The 26,218-nt window shown below is 33.4% G+C and overlaps 1 protein-coding gene across 1 annotated transcript in view; it reads right to left on the reverse strand.

Moving 5' to 3' along the window:
- The window catches only part of LOC115885991 (BAI1-associated protein 3), a 349,135-nt gene that overhangs the window by 280,428 nt on the left and 42,489 nt on the right, over positions 1–26,218 (reverse strand). Inside the window, exon 3 of the mRNA XM_030905025.1 lies at positions 1,176–1,392. Coding sequence (XP_030760885.1) covers positions 1,176–1,392 — 217 coding nt within the window. The remainder of the gene's footprint in view (positions 1–1,175; positions 1,393–26,218) is intronic.

Below are 26,218 nucleotides of genomic sequence, written 5' to 3' on the forward strand. Positions count from 1 at the left end.
CATTCATTCTACATTCTACATAAATAAAATTATTGATTTTTAAAATATTATTCGCAAACTAGGGAGAGGAAAATCAGGCGACGAACAGAGATAATTGTTGTAATATAATAGCTTTTAGACTACCATTCGTGACGCATTGATGTTATTTTATTTATATGTTTTGTGACCAAAAACGTTATTAAAGGCAATTAAATTATTAAAGGCAATTAAAGTAAATGTTTTATTTAACTAATGTTAACTAAATCATATTATTTTGTTCTCCTGTTGTAATTCTGAGCTAAAGATTTCCTTATTTATTTGATCTGACAAAGCTAATATATAACATGTGTATGTATTTAATGGAATCAATTTATGCTGTAAAAAAAATCAGTTTAAAAGTAATCTAAATAAAATCGTTTATTGTTCCTTCATGCCGATGTTTGTGGTACAGAGAATAAGGGCCTTATTGAATGTACTAACATTTTTCAACCAAGCATGGGCGAATATCTTAGCTCGCAAAAGGGCAACCAGAAACAATAAATAGAGTAACTAATAATCTAAAGATATTTGCACCAAACCTTCAACTTGAGCGTCGATCTCCGCAACAAGGTCTTTTGCTGCCGTGGTCTTTTACTCGTGAATTCCAGGCAGAGTACGGCACTCCATTCATTTCATTTAATAAAATAAGTAGGGCTATTTAAGAAATTAGCGTTTTATTTACATAACCTATTCTCATCAAATTTCCCAAAATATTGCTTCTGTCGAAGCGCATCCGAGGTAATCACTATAAAAAATACATTTAACACAACGAAGGTTGCTTTCTTTCATTTAAATTGTTTGTCATACAAATAACCAAAATATTACCTCTTCAACTTTGTTGAAGACCCTGGGTTGTTACACTACAATGGTATAAAAATGTGGAAGTTTAAAAAATAAAGAACACCGACAGAGGGGATCTTTTTTATAAGGATCAGATTTATTGTGTTTTAAGATTTATTTATATTTAAAAATATTATTTTTGGATTTATTTAATAATTTGGTTACGGTGGCAATGAATATCCGGATGCTAGCCGCTGCTACGATTTTTTTATTTAGTTTATATATTACTTCCTACTACCTAAGTGTCCACCATAACAGAGATGTCAAAAGAAAATAGGAAGAAAAGAAAATTAATAACGTCTAAAATAAATTTTTACCGTATTTGCAATCGTGTAGAGCATTTCGACGTAGAGCTTGTCCTTTTCATTTTGTGAAGAGGAATAATCCAGAGGATTGATGCCTAAATCTTGTTCAGGAGGAGGAGCCTCAGAAGCAACCGCTTCTGCGTTTCTGAGTACACTCTGTCGCTGGTTTTCTTGCTTCCACGCCAGAGCGGTGAAACTCTCAAAATATGAACCGTCTATGTCCTGAACTCTGAAAAAAAAAGAGAGGCTGTTGTAAAATTTATTATAATTGCAGCTAAGTATTTGGTTTTATCTACGATAATATAATAAAATTGTGCAACGAGTTTGTCTCTAAAACAAATAATATAAATAGACAGACCTAAGATATTCAAACTTGGAGAAAACCGAGAAATGCCACTTATTTATTAAAAAATTATATTGATGAAAATCACACACGATTATAATATACAATATAATTCAATGTTAATTTGAATGTGGTAGACAATGATTCAGTATTGAAAGTAAAATAATTTCGGACTTCTATTGTCTTTATTTTATTTTTTTTTTGATTAACAGAACTTTTAGATCAGAAGGATCACTGACCTTTATCAAGTGTAAATTTGATAACAGTTTACATAGTGATAAAATGACAGCGATCTTTATTACATAGCTATTGCTGACGGCATTTTTTTATCACACGTTGGTTTTGTTACGTAGTAAAAAAAAACGAACAAACTATAAACATATTATTTACATTACACATGCGGCTTCAGCACGATTGATCACATACATGGGCTAGAGAAACTCTATAGCTAGCCTTTATAGACTTTGACATGGCTTTGGACTCAATATATCCTAAGGCAATAAAAGAAGGCCAAGCAAAACAAGATATTGACAACCGTTATATAGAAACTCAGCTGGCTATCGTACTCCTTTGCCAGCTGAGTTTCTATATATATATATATATATATATATATATATATATATATATATATATATATATATATATATATATATATATATATATATATATATATATATATATATATATATACGACCTGGTCATTTGATTACTGTGTATAGGATTTTAACGTGTAAGACAGAGAATAATATAAATGACCGGTTGACAGACAGAGAGACAGCATCAAAAGGGGCCGGCGAGAAGCCGGTGCGACCGATACAGTGTTGCCGGTTTTACGGGTGTGGGCAAGTAAAGCATAAGCATGGTGGGAGAACGCATTGAGAGGGGCGGTGCTTTATGTTAAGGTTCGTATTCACTATCCGAAAGAACAAAGGAATGAAATTCGGTATATTTGGACAGCAAACCGAATGCATGCGGCCGTTCGCCATTCGGTTCGCTCCCTCATCTGTTTCCATTCGGTATATCAAAGACGTTCGCAAACGAATGAGAATTATAGAACCGCGCGAACAAGACTGGACGTTCGCTCGTTGGATAGTAGCATTCGTTCGTTCGGATAGTGAATACGCACCTTTATGTAGATGAAAAGGTGGGGAAAGGAAATAGATCACCTGAGATCCAAACTATTTTTGCATCATTCTTTTCGCCTAGCTGTTTCGGTGTGTACGTTAAGTGTTTCAAAAATGGCTATTTATACGACCGAAGAGAAGGTGCATATCGTTAAATGGTTTTACATTTCCTCAAGTGTGGAAGAGGTCATTGGGCGTTATGTGTTCACCTTTCAAGATCGCCCTGTGCCTTATGCCACAACTGTACGCAACATTGTTCATAAATTTGAGCAAACAGGCTGCATTGCGGCGTGCAGAAATTGTGACAATAAGGAAGGCGCAGAGAAGGTAATTCCCGACAAGGAAATTAATATTTGTGCCGCTGTCGAAACAAGCGAACCTTGTTCAAGCCGAAATATAGCCGAACAAGTTGGTTGCAATGCTCGAACGGTGCGCAGAGTTTTAAAAAGGCATGGATATAAGTCCTACAAAATCAGTACCACGCAAGAAATTTTTCCCGCAGATTGTAACAGACGTCTGGAGTTTTGCGAGGCTGTAAGAGAAAGAGCCGACGGAATAATTTATTTTTGGAAAATATATTATTCTCAGATGAAAGCTCGTTTCCCTTACATGGCTACCACAATCCTTCGATAGTACGTTATTGGTCTCGAGAAAATAAGCACCTTAGTATGGCACTGCGGACACAATATCCACAAAAACTAAATGTTTGGGCTGGCATGCTGCAAAATCATATCATTGGGCCTTTTTTTATTGATGGTATGTTAACAGCTGCCAAATATTTGGATATGCTACAAAACCAAATTGTACCAGCAGTTCGAAATTTGCCAATCAATTTTGAGGAAGTGTGGTTTCAGCAGGATGGCTGTCCTGCGCATAACGCGCGGAACGTAAATCTGTTCCTTCAAACCACATTTCCCAATCGGCTAATTTCCACACAAGGCACAATTAATTGGCCACCACGTTCTCCTGATTTGTCGCCCAATGACTTCTTTCTGTGGGGATATGTAAAAAACTCCATTTATGGCCATAACCATGAACGACCCATGAATATTGACGAGCTGCGATTAAAAATCGTTCAGTCGTTAGAAAATATCCCCGCTGTTATGTTAGCTAAAGTTAGGTCAGAGTTTTATAACCGTCTTGGCTATTGCGAAGCACAACAGGGAGGTATTTTTGAACCTTTGATTTAATTTTTTATAATTATTTTGCTAATTGTCCTTTTTTAAAGTTGATTTTTAGTCATTTTTTTAATGCTTGTTTTAACTTATGCTGAAACAGCAACAAAAACATGAGCAGTATAGATACAACCGGACGTTTAATTATTTTTATTGTTAAAAGATTAAACGTCTCGAGATGTATGGATAACCTTCAAAATCGTAAATATATTGTAGAATGATGTACACCCAACCCCTTTCAAAATCCGACTGATTTGATTTCTGTCTACCGTTCTAGGACTTCGATACTGTCAGTGTTGCCAGATGAAGTTTTGAAAATTTCCTGAAGCCTGGTTGGCACGGTCAATCAACCAACAAAAATATTGTTTTAAAATATTTATCTGATGATACTTTTAGAAATGCCAAGTTTGAGAAAACAAATTAAATACACACACTAAATTGTGTCCAAAAATATGCTTTCTAAAAGGTATTTCCTGGATAGAAACCTTAATGTTAGGGAATATTTCCTAGACCTGGCATCTACGGCCATATTCTCTCCCACCACTTGATTTGTCTCACCCCGCCTCTCGAAATGTGGAAGCCATGCATATCTCTTCGCACGTGTCGCCACCAAACCAAACCAAACTCTTGAGTCATAGGCGTACTAATATTTTATTTTCATTTAGATTTAGTATTACAGCCAATTTTAGTTTAAAAGTTTTGCTTATGAATTCTGTAAGATTTAATTTATTAGAATTTTAATAATAATCTTTTTATGACAGCTGACAATGTTTAAGATGCAAACAGTGGTACAACGCCTTCACCACGCTGCTTCTTAAGCCCCATACATACTCAATATAAAAAAAACTCATCGACATGATCAAAAAGTTTTATGATCAAGCGGGTTTTGTATCATAAATAAAAACAGATAAACAATTTTTATGTAAAACGACCTTTAAAATTAACATTATAAACATTATGTAACTTTAAGTGGCATCGTTTTTATGATTCTAATTGTGCTACACTTTAAGGGGTGTGAAATAAATTACTTATTTATAATAATACTGAATTTATGCGGGGTGGTATAACTAGTGTTATAACGGTTGTAGCTATAGTATTACGGGCAACCAACGGTCCAGCTACGTCGAAACACCGGTTCCCATTAGAACACCGAAGTTAAGCGACGTAAGGCGATACTAGTGGATAGACGGGTGACCAGTTCGAAACTCTGTATCGTGCTGTTGTCCAATAAAGGCAAAAGTGTAAAATATTTTGACACACACTGCTCATTCACGCCGGTTCAAGGCCGGATGAGATCGGATATCTCGTGAGTAAGAGTCGATTTAGACACTTGCTCGGTCATTGACCGAGGACCGCTGTTCGGATTCCGCGTAAACAAAGTAGGCCCCGTCCAAATTAGCCCTGGCAGCAAAAAGGAGATGTTAACTTCAAATCTTTTACTTTACTTTATAGTATTACATTATAACATTATCATGTCATAATATTATGAAATAATATTTCCTACTACCAATTTTTTTAATATTGGTACAGCAAACTTATCAGTATAAAGTTTTACTTATCTTTATCCTTTTTATTGCTATTTATAATTCTGAATACGAGGATAAGAAATTTTAGTTTTCAGTACGCCTATGACCGAAAGCGAACGTCTACCTCCCGCTTCATCAGCGGCCATAATTGGATGGAATCAGGGATGAGTAAATATAAAGGACCATAAAATTAATAAATTTTGCTGGTCTGCTGCAACACGTAAGAAATATTTATTGATGGATCAGTATGACAGAGAAGTAATAAAAAGGCCGTTTTTATGAATAACAAAATGGTATTTGAACATCATAATATAATCATATTGAATTGACAATAGATTAATTTATCAGCTATCCGCAGAAAATTGACAATAATAATAAAAACATGACACATGGCAATTAATATAATTCCAAATTAAAAATGGATAAGAGTTTTCATTCATAATAGTAATACAGATATATTTCAAAGAACTTTACTTAAAATTAAGTTTTTTAATTTTGTACTAGTTTATAGCACTTGGTGGTATAACTTGACAAAATAATATCAATCATTAAATAAAGCATAAACGAACCAATAAATAAACAAAAAGGTTAATTTATTTAATAAAACGTACAACGTACGGCTTTGTATGCCGATTGTCGTGTGTATGAAGAATAAAGTCAACGTTTGTTCAGTACAATACGATATACTGAAAGAGAAAAGACTATAAAATACGGGAGAAAAATGAGAAGTTTATTACCTATCCACTTAATCCGGATCGGTCGACAATAGAATTTGTGATATTTACAACATTATGTAATTAATTGATTATCGGTCCTATTATGTAACTGAGGATGTACGTAACTAAGTAATAGAGCATATTTTTTGGTTAGTTTATTTAATGAAGCGTATACACGGCTTTGGTTGCTGATTCTCGTGTGTCAACGTGTTCAGTACAATACGATATATTGAGAGAGATGCTGATGCACTATTACGTAGACACGTACATCCTTAGTTGCATAATAAGACAGATAATCTATTAATTCCAAAACGTACTAAAAGCGCAAATTCTGTTGTTGAACAATGTAATCAGTATGATTACAGATTAAATAATTATGGAGGTGCATATGAAACATTAAACGATTCATCATTGTGTTAAGTTATACCACGTAATTTAACAAAAGATCAATCATTTAATGTCTCACTTCACACTGGCTCACTCCATTATTATTTAATACTGATTAGAATGGTCGACAATAGAATTTGCACCATTTACTACGTAATACAGCATATTTTTTGGTTAGTTTATTTAATGATATAACCGATAATGTACACACGGCTTTGGGTGCCGATTGTCGTGCACAGAGTCTATAGACTCTGTGATTGTATAAATGAACAAAGAGAAAAGAGCAAGAATTTTCCCAAGCGTATGAAGTTGAGCTCCGGATTAAGTGGATAGGTAATAATTTTCTCTCCCCGACTTACAAGATTGCCATAGCGATTCACTTCTAGACATGTAGGTAAATGATGACTAAAATAAACGACCCAAGATTTTCTCTTGCCGACCAGTATATTATCGTAGTCTTAAAGAAATTAGAATAAAATAAACTATGTTAAAAATGTTCATGTATACTACTGAAATGAAGATAATATATTTAAGCTAAATGTAATCTATTACAGTTGTAGTAAAATGAGTAACTAATTGTTGAAAATCCAGATCCAACCCTAGATGCCACATTTTTTTGAAACGTCTACTTATGCGGTTTGAAATTTTGATGCAAAATCTGGCAATACCGCTCAGAAGAAATGTTCCCACCCATACCCACCCAACTTTTTTCTCTTTTTAATACATTTGATTTGCCATTAAGCTGCCTACATCACTGTCTTACACGTTAAAATCCTATACACAGAGTTGACCTGTCCTGATGTGTATATATATATATATATATATATATATATATATATATATATATATATATATATATATATATATATATATATATATATATATATATATATATATATATATATATATACAGAATATCATAACCATCTAAGATTCGCTGATGACATAATCCTAATTGCCAATAGTTCTGACTACAATCGCAAATTAACTAAATAGAGACAGCAAAAAAGTAGGTCTAACTAAGACTAGACAACCAACCTGACTAAATACAGACAGCAGTAAAGTAGGTGTCGAAATGAAATTGGGAAAAACTAAAGTAATGTACAAGGAACTAGTAGATTTCTGATAAATAACACAAAACTGGAATAGGTACATATATTTGGGACAACTAATACACAGCTCGGGATCTCTACTACCAGAAATCAATAGAAGAATTAAGTTCGCATGGAGTACTTATGGAAGAAACTCAGTCATATTTAAATCTAGAATTCCGGTTTATCTTAAAAAGAAAACATTCGACCAATGTATACTGATATATGTCCCATTCATGCGAAACCTGGACACTTAAAACGGACAGTATGGGGAAACTGCAGGTCGCACAACGCTCAATGGGACGAAATATGCTGGGAATAACCAAGAAAGACCGTAAAAGTATAGAGTGGATACGACCGAGGTATTAGATGTCATCCACAGAATCAAATCCTTTAAGTGGCAATGAGCAGGACACCTAGCAAGAAGGACGGATGAACCACAAAAACAGATGGGTTACAAAAATTCCAGCATGGTACCTACGAGGAATTAAAGGACCTAGAAGAAGATCAAACTTGAAATGGGACTATAATATTAGGAAATTAGCAGTGCTTGGGTTACGAAATACCAGAATGCCATCAAAATGCCAACAACTTCAACTATTTCAAATAATATAGGCATTTTGAAAAAGCAATCAAGCTGCTAAGACTATCAAAATGTTGATCTAATAACAATTTGACGTTTATACTATTACGTCAAAAGCAACTTTTTTCCAAAGCCTACCATGACTTCACCGAATCATCGTTTCTTGTTCACTGTTATTAATATCTGAATTATTAGATATTAATACCTCTGGTATTATGGTATTTCGTCGATTTTAAAATAAACTAAATGTTTCTATCTAATTTTTTTGTTAGAATGGGCATAATTAAGAGGGCTACTGATACCGTGTTTTAAAAATAAGGTAATTAAGGGCTTATTTTTTGGTATTAATTATAATTTTGCTAATATCTTCGGTTTGAAAGAAGATATCAAAATGCGGTTTTCGCTGACTTTTTAAGCTTTTACTACTCTTTACTATCAGCTAAAATTACATATACTATTGCACTTTATTTTTTTGAAAAAACGCGCAATGTTTGTTAAATTGTATAAGAACGCCCCCTAGCGTCTACGTTCAAAAGCTTATTATTATTTTTTATATGGTACGATATATATAGAGTAAGAAACGCTCTTTTAAACGAGCCCTCGCTTGTTAGATTCCGATGATTCAGTCCAGAGTTATTAATATTTAAATAAAAACAGATCTAACCTTCCCCCACCACTTTATTTTGGTAGATAGGGGAAAATGGCTCTAACAAAAAATATTCAAAATTTAGTGAGGATTATGAAGCTGTTACTTATAGTACACCTTATCTAGGCAAAATTGTGTAAAAACTCCATTTTCTTATTTTTGTTGCAGTAGCGCCCCCTAGCGGTCGTTCTAAAAACTTGAAAATAATTTCCAGCAATTTCCCATAGCCTCTTTAGTTATAAATATTTTTTTCCGCAGCCCCTACGGCTAATACTTTCCGAGATACAGCCGAGAGCTATTATTAGTGGGACACCCTGTACAAAGAGAGTACCTAAATATGCGAGGGAGGCTACACCATAATTGGAAATGGTTGAATAAGCTGAAAATTATGATGTTGATCGTATAACTGTTATACATATATCACGCCAATATCTTGAAACATCGACTTTTTTCAAGATTTCAATGAAAATCTGACAAATACTGAAAAAAAGATTATATTTAATTTGTAGCCAAACCAAACTGTAAATAAAGAAACATTTTGTTATGTCAAGTCTGTGGGGTTTTGTCAACTCAATGCCTATGGGTTTGCCTATTTTTTATACATTCTATGATTTGTGTTAGTTTAAAACTTAATTTTAAATCGATACAATTGCTAAACAAAGTTTATTATTGATTCTTTCATCATAAATGATGTATTTCTATATTTATTATTAATAGCTTAATTCGAATGAAATGTTTGTATATAATTTACCATATCGTCGGTGAAATGTGATAAACTGCTAACTCCATTATTCATAATTTCAGATGAGAGAAAAAAAACTGTACAAAAAAATACGTACACATGTAGCAAATATATTCATGCGTTAATATGATATAGAGATAACAATAATCATTGTTGGGGAACAATAAAACTTAATATTTCGTTAAAAATTTTACCTAAAAATCATGTATTAAACGTATTATTTACTTAAAATCAAAAATGGAGTTAGCAGGTTATCACGTTTCACTGACTATATGTGTCTCTGATATAAAATAATTTTTACGAAAAAACAAATAACTTGGTTAAATAATTTAAAAAATAAATAGAACAGGAACTCCCACATACTCTAAAGACAATAAATCCCTAAGGTATATTACTACGCCAAAATAACATCAGATGTTCAGTTCAGGTTAAAACTATTTTTTCCAATTTTCTTAAAGGTATATACTTCTACGTACAATATGTCAAAATAGTTTAATTGAGAAACGCGAGTTTGATACCCAGTCCTTTAATCAAAATTGCTCTATGTATACAAAAGCGTGGAATATAATATAGTGTCCGAGAGAAGATAAGGAACGACAAAGGAACCCAACTGGACGACCTGTCATAAAGTCCGAAACTCCATTTAGCTGTCCTGATTGTTTTAAGAAGTTTGGAAGCAAATAAATTAAATTTTGCACTCTATTCGAGTTGTTCCATTGCCTAATATTAACATCGTTATGAAATAGATGAGTTGATATCAAGCCAAAGTTGGGTTAAACAGTGAGGAAACTTAGTTTAGCTCCTACACCTTTTGTAATGTCTATACGAACAAATTTGGTCAATATCCCTTTAAGGAAATCCATAGTAAACATTAACTATATATTATATATATTTTCTTTTAATCAAAATATTTTACGAAACAAAAATTAATTAATTATAAATATATAAACAGTTATTATTTACATGAACAAAATTCACCTTCTTAACAGCATTTAAGGGACATAAAGGGCCATTACTACCGCTTTCCCGTTCAAAATATTATAATAAAGTTGCGATGAGTTTTTACGGCTATTAAGCTATCTTGTACACTTCGCACTAAAAGAGGTTCTATAAAGAACAATGTTCCACTGCAAGGTCTGCTAGTAAGCGTTTTGAAGCTTAAAGTATCACTACACTAATTATTTAAACCAAAAACACGTAAGACAAAACTAAAGTGTCCAAACGAATGACAATGTCAAGAAATAAATAGATAAATGCGACAACTTGACATTTTTTACAGCAGAGCTACCACCTGAATCCCCAGCGCAAAATTTAAATTCCAGTTAGTCAGCATGGCGCCGAATATGTCCATGGTTGGCAACAATGAATTTAAAAATCGCGCCCTCGATTACGTAACTAAAAGTTTAATTGACATGAAATATATTTGTGTAAAGTTTGATTCAATTTCTATATATATGGGCGGAAGCGTAAGGATTTCTTCTCTACTGCCATTAGAGATAAACTAGAAAGTTGCAGTTTGCGCTGACTTTTAGGGAATCTTGTGCTTTACTCGTATTTAGTCTCTCTTCCCTCTTCCTTCTTTATTCATTTTTGAATCCATTTGCTTAATCCGCAAGCACATATCTGCTATTCCCGAAAGGCCATTTCATAACTATCCACTTAGGAATGCAGAGCACGATCTTTATCTGCCAACCCCGAGCTCAGAACTAGTTAAGGGTTCAATACTGTACAATGCCAAAAAAATGTACAATCATCTGCCTTTGAATATCAAATCGCTTTCATTCTTTCCCGCATTTCGCAAGGCTCTAAAATCATACCTACTGGAGAGAGCCCTATATGCGGTAAACGACTTTTTACGTAAGAATTCTTTTTTTTGCTTGCTTGTTTTACGGATAGGTGCGATCGCATAATTATTATTGATAATGTTTTATTTAATTTTAACATTACTACTTTTTCAGTGAATCTTTAAATCTGTTGTTTTTTGTTAAGTTCGTTATTTAAACATATGTATGTAATACACTCATATTAACACTAATCATGTTTTTACGTTTTTATTCATCATTTTCAATGCCCCCCGGTTGCATCTTTGTAAAGGACTGTGAATTTTTTATCTAAAATATTAAATTTCGGAATCGCAAAAAATCGAATGTTACAAATGGAACAGAAATGTTGCATATATCTTTCCTTCCTTGTAAATGTCATCCAATATTCTTCAGCAAGTGTCGTTTAGTTAGCTCTATTTTTAGCAATATACGATACTCCTGACTCCTGTACTACAAAGAAAAGGCTAAATACGGCATCAAACCCTCCACCGTCCAAAAGAAACATGCGGACTTTTATTTAATTGCCTTTCACTTTTGTTGGCATCCGAAATAAAAAGATAAAAATTTCCGGTTGATAAAAGGCAACAAACTACTGGAGTGTCCGATTTGGCGCCGTGTCCGAATTAGAGAAGTTCTTCTTGTTATGTGAAAGGAGATATTACATACTATTTATTTTTTATACAAACGCGTATACTCGTTGTAGATAACGGAACTATTATTATGCCAAACAGCATCCTCTAGGTTAGGTTAGGTTGCTGGGGTTTGAGATCATGTTTGAGCCCTCACTCGGAGACCTTGGGCCTATTGCGATACCCCTGTATTGTTGTACCAAATTTTCTTCTCATTCTTTCTTTGCGTTAAAGCACTTCCAGCTCTTTGCAAAGTTCCCGATGTCGCTGAAGTTGGCTTCTGCTGCTTCCTCTAGTCCCTGCAAAAAACCTTGCCCTAAAGTTTTAAAGCGTCGGTATTCCAGTGCCGGACAGTAGCACAGCAGGTGCTCTATGGTTTCTTCTTCCTCTCCGCATCCTCTGCAGTAGTCGTCGTCGGAAACCTTCCATATCACGAGGTTTACCCCCGTGGGAGAGTTTCCAGTGACTACACCTACAATTATGCGTACTACCACACTGTACAGGGTGGTCGAAATTGGTCTGTTTTAACAGAGAAAACCTATTACCTGAGAGCAAAACCGACATAGATGTCATGGGCTCGATTTCTGTCACACGTTTAATGGTGTAAACCGCCTGTTGATATTTTCACTGCCAGCATCCTCTAACTACCACCGCAAAACGTTTTAAGACCAAGTTTATATTTTATATCGTTAAGGCTGAAAAGATGTTTTAAACCAGTCCCAGTACATTTCATTCTGTTTATTTTTCTTTTTTAAGTCCAAAAATTTATATATTTTAATAAAGCTGCAAAATATAGCATCATAAATAAAGAATAAAAGTATATACGTTTTTATTCCTTCGGTATTTTATTAAATTTATATATTTTCTGATTATTTTTGAAACGAATACCTATCTATAAAATATAGCGGTATAATACCAACTCGATAGTAATTTAAATCAGCTAAAAATAAGTTAAAAATGCCAAATATAAAATTTTACTCTGGAATGGATGTAAAATTTTATTTTGTAATTTAAATAATTTTGTTTAAACAGAACGAAATTTTTCGTATTAGCAACAAGGTAAATAATTCTAATTAAAATTAGATAAACAACATAGAGGTATTTTAAATTTATACAGTTAATGAATGTATAAAAAGGCAGTAATACGGAACAATGACTAATTTACATTTTGTAGTTCGTATTACTAGCTAGTTTCAATGCAGATTTTTCTAGTAATTCTTATTTTCATTCAAGTTTGTGTAGGTAGTACGAATCTGATACGTCTTATTCTAATCCTTATTTTAATATATCTATAAATAAAAAAATGAATACTTATTCGTACGTTCCATTTATATGAAACTGGAATTTTATCATAATTTTTGAAATTATGAGAGACATTTCTTTAAAATGTATATAATAATAGCTCCCGTATATAGCGTTTACCTTGGGAGTAGCAAGGTACAGCTTGCGATTACTAGAGCCGTTTGGTATACAATGAAGGTAATGTGGCTAGCACTACGCTTCAACCGCCTATTATTACCTCAGGATTGTGAATCCCAAGTACTCATTTAAGGCTGAGTCGACCTAGGTACTCAAACTATTTTTATTTTACTAAAAATAGTCGGTTGATGAAATGCCAGGTGTAGGATTCGAACCCACAACCTTGAGATTGGTAGACGAGATCCTGTACCTCTACGCCACCTGGCATCTTCCTATGTTTATGATGCATTCCTTCTTTAAAATGCATTTTTGAATTTGTTTAGGTGGGCACACACGAGAGGCATTTTTAAACGCTCTGTCTCGCTTCTCGGTCTGTTATTCCAATAACTCTGGTATTTCATTGCCAACTAACGTAAATATCAAATCTCTCATTTTTTAAACGGAATTGCTCTGTGAAGGGACAAATTGGATAGTTAGTTGCAAATTCTCTCACATTCTGAAGGGATTGAATTATAAAAAAATATATTTTATACTTGTATAAAATCTCGGAAGAGTTTCGGTAAAAGACCCGGGATGGAGAAGGAAAAAAAAGTGGCATAATTGGGTTTGCGTATTATGGAAATTTAAAAAAAAAATTATAAAAAATAAGTCGATCTAAGTGGATAAAAAATTGGGTCCAAGGAAGTCAAAAATATGGGCACATGTCCTTACTTCGTGAACTTAGAAAAAATGTGAAATTGAATTCAAATTTTTGTTAAAAAGTTTACAAGCTTTTATAAGTTTGCATCTTTACGTTTTTGTATAAGTAACTTTTAGCTATTATTTCCATAAAAAGGCCTTTTCTGTCCTCTAACAAATAATATTAAAACAGTTTTTTTATGTTTTTAATGAAATAAACGAATTATATCGACAGTATTAGTATCTGTATTCTTTGAAAATATGTTACATCTTTAAAAATAATCTAAAATGTCAATATTTCATAGGTATATTGATAGATGAGGTCTAAATTATAAGAAAATGCATTTTCTACATGAAGAAAACTTGAGGAAGAAAACTTGAAGAGATAGGTAAAAACAGGTATACACAATTCGATAGACAAATAATACATAAAATATACAGGGTATTCTATTTAAATTAAACAAGTTATTTCTGTTTAAACCTAGTAAATATTTAATATAAACTATCAGACACCTGACATTCTGTATCAGGTAGTATTATTTTTATTCTTGCAATACAAAATGTAGTAAATAGAAAAACTTTAGAACATTATTTGGCATTAAAAACTTTAACACGCGTAGAGAAATAAAACACTAAAATTGTTACTGTATTTTGACAAAAACGTAAATATTTTAAAAACGGTAAAATTAAAATGCGATAAACCTTAATCAAATTTACCTTTATTTCAATCGTAGAATCTAAAAATAAAATAATATACAGGGTGTTTGTTCTATTTAAAAAAATAACACTTCGATATATTTTATTTATTTGGAACACTCTCTATCTTATAAAAATATTTTTAAATTATTTTTAAATTGTAGCTCTATTAGTCCTTCAACGAACCGAAAGTAGTTACCCTATATTAGTGATTTTATTACGTCTTATGGAAATTTAAATATACCATATATGAAGAGTTTAATATAAAAATAAAATATATTTAATATGCAAAAAGAAACAAAAATCTCTGGCTTTATTTTTTATACTTTCTGGTTACCAATAAATTTTGGAGTGAACAGAAAAACCGGGGTAAGATGAACCAAATAATGTTCACAATGCCATCTTGGTAAGGTAAATTGAACTAAAATTTAAATGAGTTTATTAAAAAGTGATTTAAGTATATTTTAATATAAAAAACTAGAATACGTCAAAATAATTTAATAGCAAAACTCGAGTTTGACCTCTAGTCGTTTAATCAAAGTTGTTCTAAACAAAAGGGTATAATATATTATAGAGTGCGAGAGCAGGTAAACTGGGACGACCTGTCAGAAAGTCTAAAACTCCATTTTAACTGTCCTCGTTGTTTTAAGAAGTTCGGAAGCAAATAAATTAAATTTAACACCCTATCCGAGTGTTCCATGGCCTAATGTAAACATCGTTATGAAATACATAATTGATATCAAACCAAAGTGGGGTTAAGCAATTAGGAAACTTAGTTTAGCCTCCTCACCTTCGCTAAAACTATACTAACAGATTTGGTCAGTATCCTTTTCACATATATACGTTATAAAGGAAACCCAAAGTAAATATTAATTAGTATAGTTTGATTTAATCTAATATTTCGAGATTTCGATTCGTATTATGTATTATATATGTTTTGATTTTATAGGGGTTGGTTTTTTTAGTAGTGCATATTTAGTAGGATTTATACACTCAGGTGCCAAAAAAAAATTTTTGGTCAAATTTAAAGTGTTATATTTTTGTTACTTTTAGCCCTATATTTATAATTTTTTTAACAAGCTGTATACAGGGTTTCTCACCGTAGCCGTTCGTTAGAAGTTAGGAAAAACTTAGACGTTTAAAATTTTGGAACTTAGGATTTTTTTAAATTTCCTTTCATTTAAAAATATTTTCAAGGTCATACCACTTCCGGTTACACCGGAAGTCGCCATTAACTTTCTAATTTTAAATGGAACACCCTGTATATTATTTTATTTTTGGATTTCTAAGGAAATTTTATGATGAGTTTCATTAAATTTCTCTATACCTATTTTCAACTGTTTCTCAGATATCTTGATTTATACGAAAATTTTTACAGATTTACCCCAATTTTTAACAGTGGGTCTTTTACTCATTTTGAATTGGTGATAAACGCTTCTGCGGTAAACTGGAGCAGAGGACTAATACTTTCGAAGTCCATCTTGACAACTAATTTATCGCATACAGGGTGTCCAAAATTTGATAACTGATTAGATTATTTTCAAACTCAAGAAAGTTCATTTTTTCAAATGAGATACCCTGTATATTTTTAGATAGTTGGATGCAGAATTCAATTCTGCATCGATTTGCTATAACTTTTCCTATACCCCTTTTCAACGGTTTTCTTGTTAATCCTTATTTTTTATTTTAATTCAATTTTTGGCAGAATCGACAATATCGTTTGTGCGTTTTTCAAAATAAAATAATTAATGTTAAAGTAACAAAATTGAATGTAATTAGAACATACGAACAAAACAGGAACAAAACAAAAGTGAAATCATATAAAATATAACATAACATAACAAAACAAACGTATAACAGTAACGGTGAGGTATTAATTATTAACACTAGACGTTAGTGTATCCCTACCGTAATAAAAAAAAGTAAACACAGTAATTACAAAAATTATTGTTCGAAGTGACCGCTATTTTGGTTGAAACATTGAAAGATCTGCGATGCATTCTCAAACAGACCTTCAGATTTTGTCTGGGCATAGATTAAGTAAACACATGATTAACACGGTTTATTAACTCGTCCCTAGTACGTACAGACGTAGAGTACACCAGCTCTTTTATACCCCCCAGAGGTAAAAATCGAGGGGCGTTAAATCGGGTGACCGTGGCGGCCAGTTCCAGGGTCCTTGTGGACCAATCCAGCGATCTTGAAACATTAATGTCAACTGCTGGTGTATATTGTCGATTCTGCCAAAAATTTAATTAAAGTAAAAAATACGGATTAACAAGAAAACCGTTGAAAATGGGTATAGGGTAAGTTATAGTAAATCGATGCAGAATTGAATTCTGCATCCAACTATCGACAAATATACAGGGTGTCTCATTTGAAAAAATGATTTTTTTTGAGTTTGAAAATAATCTAATCAGTTATCAAATTTTGGATACCCTGTATGCAATAAATTAGTTGCCAATATGGACTTTGAAAGTATTAGTCCTCTACTTCTGTTTACTGCAGAAGCATTTATCACCGATTCAAAATGAGTAAAAGATCCACTGTTAAAATTAGGGGTAAATCTGTAAAAATTTTCAAATAAATTAAGATATCTGAGAAACAGTTGAAAATAGGTACAGGGAAACCTAATGAAGTAGGAAGAAGGCGCCACTCATGGATGAGAAACTTACGTGACTGGTTCGGGTGCACCACAAACCAACTATTTCGGTCGGCTGTGTCACGAATACGCATAGCACTGATGATTGCCAACCTTCGCAACGAAAAAGGCATTTGAAGAAGAAGAAGAAACCTAATGAAACTCATCATAAAATTTTCTTAGAAATCCAAAAGTAAAATAATATACACGGTGTTCCATTTAAAATAAGGAAGTTAATTGCGACTTCCGGTGTAACCGGAAGTGGTGTGACCTTGAAAAAAATTTTAAATGAAAGGAAATTTTAAATAACCCTAAGTCTCAAAATTTCAGATTTCTAAGTTTTTCCGAACCTCAAAAACTTCTAACGAACGGCTACGGTGAGAAACCCTGTATATTATTACATCAACTTTAATTCGTAAATTTAGTTTTTTATATGCTTTAGTATTTGGCATATTATACAGGGGTTAATCGAGGGGTTGTTTTTTTACTCTAACTTTAAAACACCCTGTGCAATAATTTCGTATCTAAATTTTCCTAAAACATAATTGTACGGTCAGAACCATGTCTCCTGAACATTTTGTTTTTTGGATCATGTCAATACATGCCCTGGTTAATTTTTAAGGGCGAAATGAACTCGCCATCAATAATAATTTGCAATATTTTTAATTATCATCTCTTTTTGAAGTTGTTTTTCAATATGACAAGGCGACTTTGGAGATTATTGTACACTATAAACCACTATGAACTGTTCATCATGTTCGGCGTTCGGGAAATGCTTGGCAGAAGGGTTAGAGACCAGCTTCATTAAATGAACTTCGCTTGGCCCTTAAAAAAGAATGAGAAAACATATGCAATATTATAAATGCAGCCTTAATGATGGTATGAACGGACGTATACAGGCAGTTATAACAGCCAAGGGAGCCAATACAATGTATTAGGTGAATATTTACAATTTTTTTTCTGTTTTGTATACTTGATTATTATAAATGTTTTCTTTAATATCGTTAGTTCTGTTATCGTTATATTAATGTTTATTAAAACCCGGACTGTATCTTTAGAATTTAACGTTTATTTTTAATTTAGTATACAGTATCCAATGCAGCGTAATATGGTATTATGACAATAATCACATAAACCATCTCGTCATATTAAAAAATTACATCAAAAAGTAATGATAATTGAAAAAATTGCAAATTGATCGTAATTAGTTCATTTCGCCCTAAAAAATTAACCAAAGCATTTATTGCCATGAATAAAAAAAATGTTTAGGAATCATGGTTCTGACCGAAAATTATATTTTAGAAAAATTCACACACGAAATTATTACACAGGGTTTTTTAAAGTTAGGGTAAAAAAACAACCCCTGGATTAACCCTGTATAATATGCCAAAGGTGGTGTAAGGGGCGAGGCCGAGGAAAAGGTCAGCCCAAATGTCAACCTCACCTGGTCGCGTGATAATCTCGGTTATCCGGTGCACCCTGCTAGATAACCAACGAGGCTCTGACGACCGAACGGCTGCCGCAATAAGCAGCCCCCACTTTTTGGCCAACAGCTTCGGGTGGAAGAGCCAGAAAGTGCAAGGGCACTCTTTTGTCTTTGGGCTGAGAAATCAACTCAAAAGGCGGATGAACTGCAGCAAGTAGTGAACGGCATAAGGATGCAGAAGGCAAATTGGAAAACCACTGCATTAAAGATCACATAGCGATATTCCCTGCATTATCATTATGGCTGAAGTCAGGACTAAATATAATTCCGGAGTAAGTCCTCCGATCAGATCTCCGGGAGGACAGTTGTGACTGATATGAGTAATGCAACCGATACGAAAAATACCCTACTACGAAAGCCAATAAAGATAAGAACATGGAACGTTCAGAGCATGTTCACTCGAGGGAAAACACACAATGTAATTCTGGAAATGAATAGATTGAACATCAAAATAATGGGAATCATTAAAGCTCGCTGGATAAACTGCGGGCAGAGTAGACTTCAAGACAAAATTATTTATTACTCAGGAGGCAGTGACAGTCAACATTGTCACAGAGTTGCGGTCATTCTTGATGAGAGTCTTCAGAGGTCGGTGAGGAACGTGCCTTTTTCTCCTCGCGTTTTGCTTTTACAACTCGTGACGACGAGGAGGTGGAATCGTTCTACAAAGAGATTGAGGACGCCATGAAATTAACTAAAAACAAAGACGTCACTTTGCTCCTGGGCGACATGAATGCAAAGATTGGACAAGGTTCAAGTGGAAAATGGATTGGGCGGTATGAACTCGGCGAACATAATGAGCGAGGAGATCGCCTTCTACAATATTGCCAAGAAAACTCCATGATAATAACTAATACGTTCTTCAAACTACCAAAACGTCGCCTATACAGAAGGAAATCGCCACGAGACAGTGAGACCCGCATAGTCCGAAATCAAATTGATTATATTATCCTCAATCAGAGATACAGGAATGCAGTGAAAAGTGTCAAAACATACCCAGGAGCAGATGTAGGCTCGGACCACAACCTTCTGGTGACGGATATTATGGTGAAGCTCAAGAAGCTAAAAGTTTTGTCGAACCAAAGATCTATTGATACCAGCCTACTAAGAAGTAATAACGCGAAAGTGAAGGTGTACCAAGGTATAAATGAAAACCTAAGTAAATTGATAAATTGCTGTTCGGCAACACAGAGCCAACCTGAAGACATGTGGCAAAGTTTAAAATCGGCTTTATAGAACCCTGCAAGAAATATCTGAAACCTAAGAAAAGAACAATGCGAAACGATTGGATGACTGATGAAATTTTGATGCTTATGGGAGAAAGAAGGAACCTGAAAAATACAGACAGACAGGAATATAAAAGAATATAGAAAGTCATCAAATATAAATGTCGTCAAGCTAGGAAGGAGTGGATAAAAGAGGAATGTACTGAAATAGAAAATCTGTAAAGACTCCACGACTCACACAGTATGCATAAAAAAATAAAAGAGTTTAGTGGAACTGTTCGGAAGCAAAAATCGTACATTCTTACAAATAAAGATGGAGACATTGTGTTGGATATTATAGATCAATTGACTCTATGGGAACAATACATCGAAACCCTTTTCAACGGCCAAAGAGAAGAAATCACTACCAGCACTAACAATGAAATGGGGCCATCTATTTTAGAGGAAGAAGTGCAAGCGGCAATAAAAGCAGCCAAAGATGGGAAAGCGCCTGGCCCTGACGATCTACCTGCAGATGCGCTCAAGTTAAATGAACAACAACACTTAGGTGCTATAACTCCTCTATTTAATAAGATCTACGAAACAGGGATGATACCAAAGGAATGGTTCCAGTCGACGTTTGTCACAATTCCAAAGAAGCATAATGCCAAAAAATGTGAAGAACACCGCACGATCAGCCTTATGAGTCATACACTTAAGATCTTTCTCAAAGTCATCCATCGCAGGATTTACAGAAAATTAGAAGAAGATATAGCAGATACTCAGTTTGGCTTTAGAAATGGTTTCGGTACTAAGGAGGCTTTGTTTGCCTACAATGTCTTAATGCAGCGATGCCTTGATGTCAATCAAAATGTATATGCCTTCTTAATTGACTATAATAAAGCATTTGATAAAGTAAGACACAAGCAACGTTAGAAGCGTTAAAAAGAAAAAATCTCGATACAAGGGATATACAAATAATAGTAAAACTGTACCTCAATCAAAGTGCGTCTGTTCGCGTCCAATCTGAACTGACGAGAGCAGTGCATATCAAAGGAGGAGATAGACAGGGATATGTTCTTTCACCACTCATTTTCAACGTCTACTCAGAGGAAATCTTTAACAAAGCCCTTGAAAATGATGCTGGTGGAATACGAGTTAACGGCGTACCACTGAACAATTTGCGCTACGCGGACGATACAATCCTTCTCGCTGAAAACATGCAAGACCTTCAGAATATGTTAAATAACGCCATCACAACTAGTCGAGAATATGGTCTGACACTCAATGTTAAGAAGACCAAATACATGATTGTCACTAAAACTGGAGTGCCCAATGAACATCTGTACGCGGAAGGCGAGGAGCTCGAAAGAGTAGAGAGGTTTGACTACCTGGGTACAAGTGTCGACTGCACCGCGGATTATTGTTCAGAAATAAAGATTCGCATTGAAAAGGCCCGTGCATCCTTTGTGAGGATTAAGAAGCTGCTCTGTAGCCGCGATTTGAGCCTAGATCTGAGAACTCGTATGCTCAAATGTTACAGTCCTTTTGTATGGTATGGAAGCTTGGACACCAACGAGCTTTGCGAGCGGAAACTGGAGGCCTTCGAGATGTGGACATAACGTAGGATGTTGAGAATACCATGGACAGAACATGTAACCAACGTGGAGGTTCTGAGAAGAATGAGGAAGGGAAGTGAGATCCTCAAGGAAGTGAAAAAAAGAAAATTGCAATATCTCGGCCATATCATGATAGGTCCAAGTATGAGATTTTGCAACTCATAATCCAAGGAAAAATTGTAGGAAAAAGATCTGTTGGAAGGAAAAGAATATCCTGACTCAGAAACCTGCCAAAATGGTTTAATGTCACGTCATCTGACCTATTGAGGGCCGCAGCTTCCAAGTTCATAATAGCAATGATGATAGCCAACCTCCGATATAGAGACGGTACATAAAGAAGAAGAAAAATTTGTAAAAAACTTAGCTTACGAATTAAAGTTCTTAATGCATTTTATCCCATTCGAATTAAATGGAAAAAATACCGGAGACTATGTCTATGTGCTCTATGTCCATTGACGGTAGACAAACAGAAGCATGTCCGTAAGATACTGTGGACATACTGCTATTTATGTCGTTGCCAGAAGCAGAGTTTTTTATACTATAACTTCTCTATTTTTTTGGAATAATACTACTTAAAATAATGAATGGAACTACTACTGGGAAGCATTTAGTTGGGAATATGGACCGTGGTAGCAGAAAAATAAAGAGAAGTTTTACGTTTAAAAAACAGTTCCTTTTTTCAACTGTTCCATATATTACTAAAACTAGATTTTTCACATGTAGGTGTACTATTTTTATGATTTTTTTTATCAATTTTTCAAGTCTACTAGTTTTTCAGTAAATTTCCTGCAAAAAGCATAGCAGTTTTTCTTTGTTTGACAAAATTCGAAAAAATGGACAAAATGCATCTAGAAAGTCTGCTCCTCATATACATATTTAATTTTATTTTTGTTTCTTAAACCAGAAGTTATATTTTTTAATAAAGCTACAAAGTAGAGCATCGTAAAAAATGAGATACGTTTATATTTTCCGCTATTCGGCATTTTATTAAACTCCTATATTTTCAGTATACATTTTAAAACAAAAATTCTTCTTTAAAATACAGCGATATAATACCAACGAGATGAAAATATAAACTAGCTAAAGTTAAAATAAATTCGAAATACCAATTATACTTTGCTGCAAGTTGAATTTTATTTTGTTATGTAAATAATTTTGTTTAAACATAACGGAAATTTTCCTATTAGCAGCAAACTAAATAATTTTAATTAAAATTAAGTAAACAACATAGACGTATTTTATATTTATATAGTTAATCAAAGTATAGAACGGCAGTAATTCGGAACAATGAGTAATTTACGTTTTGCAGTTAATATTTCCAACTAGTTTCAATGGAGATTATTCTAGTTATTCTCATTTTCATCCAAGTCTGTGTAGGTACCCTAGTAGGTAGTGATACTTATTAAAGCCCTGCTTTTAATATAATTACATATAAAAATATAAATGCTCTCTGTACATTTCTAGAGCTCCGTCATAATTCTTGAAAGTATGATGCATCTTTCTTAAATATGTATTTTTTATTTTTATTGTTTTATAGTTAATGCAGAACTGGAGAGTTTATCTAATAGGTATAAGCTTAAAAAAACATTTTTGAAGATTATATTTTTCTTATACAGGGTGGCGCCTCTCATACGACGCGGGGGGTCAAAGGAGAACGACAGATTTTGATTTTTGATTATATTGATAGAATTGTGTGATATACAGAGTGTGATATACACGACATTGTGTTTACTAGTTGTATACCGTATGCACTCAAGATTCTAAAGAGTGTTATATAACGTAACACATAATTATTCAATAGTTGAAATCCGACGTCGGTACATGAAACGTACAAGGTATAAATCATACGTGTGTGTGATACATTATATCATAGTTGTGGCCTATTGCCTATTATACACACCTTGTAAAAGTGCGACGTAATTATTACATATATGAAAACTATATGTATAGGCACTCTGTAGTTGTGTCCTGTTGTGTCTACATTCGCGCATGAAGTAGAGGGGCGCGTGCGCGCAGATAGCTCAGTTTATTATTTTATTACTCGGAAGCTCTCGAAATGTTCTGTGTGTGTGTGCAGTGTAAAAGGGATTTTGAGGTAAGCACAAGTTTTTAATTACCTTATTATGCCTAAGGGCTATAAGGGTATCGTAATACTACATTTATACAACGATCGATTTTTGTATTATTGCAGCGACACTATGAAAGATACTTGTCCAATACACAAATTACCAAATTTTGACTCCAGTGAGTGTATATTCTCGTATAATGACAAAGAGGTTAGCCCAGCAATATAATTTGTTTGATTTCGCAGCAATACAAATCTAAATGGTCCACAGAAAGAAGGTTTAAAACACTTCGAGGAACTTCTTAACCTAATACTTGGTAAGCTATCGATCGATCAATAAACATATGTTTTTAATATTCAATAATCAGTTTCATATAAAATTTAAAGGTGAGATTGTTTATCTGGAGATAAAATAGAGCAAAGTTCAACGGGGTGGTCGATGAATGAGTATGCAAACAAACCAATTACTTGGAGGAAAAAAGGGGGGAAATAACTAAAGAGGTGCATCAGAACGTGGCGATATACCATTGTTTACAGTTTTAGTATGTTGTTATAGGTACTTATATTTTTAATACATTTTCTTACAAATTCTGTTATTTTACTGTGTTTTCTTACTTCTGTTTTCCGTAGTGTAAATAATAGCCATCCTTGAAGAAATATAAAAATTATATTTTTAACCGCTTACTCTATTTTATAAAGAAGGAAAATGATGAATTGATGCATATACATGATGATCAAATACAGAAGAAAAAATTTAATGCTACTTCTCTTGAGCTGACGAGATACTTCAGGAAGATAAAAGTTTTGCCTCCTTAATTTTCGTTCTAAAAATTATAATTGGTATCACTGAACGAAAAGGCAACAAAACTTTTATTATTTCCTGAATTAGTTCATGCGAAGTAGTTTTATCTAGGACAATATACGTATACACGCGGTAGTCACAAATGTAAACAGAGTTAAAACGTAATACACAAGCATTGTGTATCTTATAGCACACTGTGAATTCCTTACTTTGTGTATGCGTAAATGCTATACTGTGGCTACATTGTGAGGCAGACGTTTAACCCTTGTGCATACTTGTTGAACTACAATGTGTAAACGTAACCTATTTACATGTATGGAATTGTGTCACCATGTGCCTACATCTAGTAATGTAAGCACATCGTAAATGTGATTTGGTGTGCTATATGGGATAGTATTAAGGTTGCAAACCTTAAGAAAAAAATTTCTATAATATTTTCATTTTTACGATTTAGTGTAAGTAGACATTTCTATTTGATAAAGATTAGATAGTTGTGATATAATATTACGTTACTGTTAACTTACATCTGTTTAAACAATTAGTTATCATTTTGTGTCAGTTGAAACGAAAAAAAAATTAAAGAAAATGGAAACTTATCCTACAGCCAATAGAGTTCTCCTACTTTATCTAGTGTGGACTTTTTATGTATGTCAGAAACACAGTTAACATAGTTATAAACGAATAAACAGTGAAACATAGTTAAACATAGTTTAGACAGTGTTTAAGAAACTTTTACAACCAACATTCACCAACTACTGTCAGTCAACCACCTAAAAGAAAGCAATGTAGCTACTTTTCAAAGTGTAACTATGCCTCTTAGTATAAAAAATCTTTTAAAAAGAAAATCATTGCATCATTTTATGCATTGAACAAAAAGAGAACTTTTTGAGCATTTGAATTCTTCTACCAAATTTTTGTCAATTATACTTTTATACAGGGTAGCGCACCTCATTCGCCTCTGTTCATTATATAGCCTAAGAGCTGACTGTGGCAATGTGTTGAGTAACCATAAACCGCTCGCGTGAACAAGAAACTTCGAGAGTTGGCAACCCTGGTTGACAGTGGGATTATTAACCTATTTATTGAGAATTGTAATGTCGGAGTATTGATATAAATAAACTTATTTTGTGTTACTAGTTTTTGATTATACTTATAGTTGTTAGATCTTAGAGGTAGCACACTGACGACTTATTTAGACACAGATTTTAGGCAAGCTAGAATAACTAAAAATGTATAGTTTATAAACTGGTGAACCCAGAATCCTAAGTCTGGCTGAGGGGTTGGGGGTATTTCGCTACTGCGCAACCCATAACATTTGCAAAAAAAATAAATCCAAAAAACATTCTTTAGGCAACTTGAAATTTGTTTATTCTTAAATTTTGGCATCTATTTAACCTAGAAATAAGTATGCCAGACTTTTTTTTCGGGTTTAAAGTGTAACCCGACCGTTCCAAATATGTTTAATTATTATACCTGGAAAACATACTTTAGGCATTCTAAATTTTATACAGCGTGTTTATTAGATGATATTAAAAAATATGTGTTAATTGCCAGACGAATTCAATGGGATTTAATACTTGCCAGACGCAAATAAAGATTTTAAATAAGCGCGATAAGAAAGTCTTATGAGTATATAAGCGCGAGAAAGATAGTTGAGAC

Source organism: Sitophilus oryzae, unplaced genomic scaffold (genome assembly GCF_002938485.1).
Source record: "Sitophilus oryzae breed Bouriz unplaced genomic scaffold, Soryzae_2.0 scaffold_465_pilon_pilon, whole genome shotgun sequence".
Lineage (NCBI taxonomy): Eukaryota > Metazoa > Arthropoda > Insecta > Coleoptera > Curculionidae > Sitophilus > Sitophilus oryzae.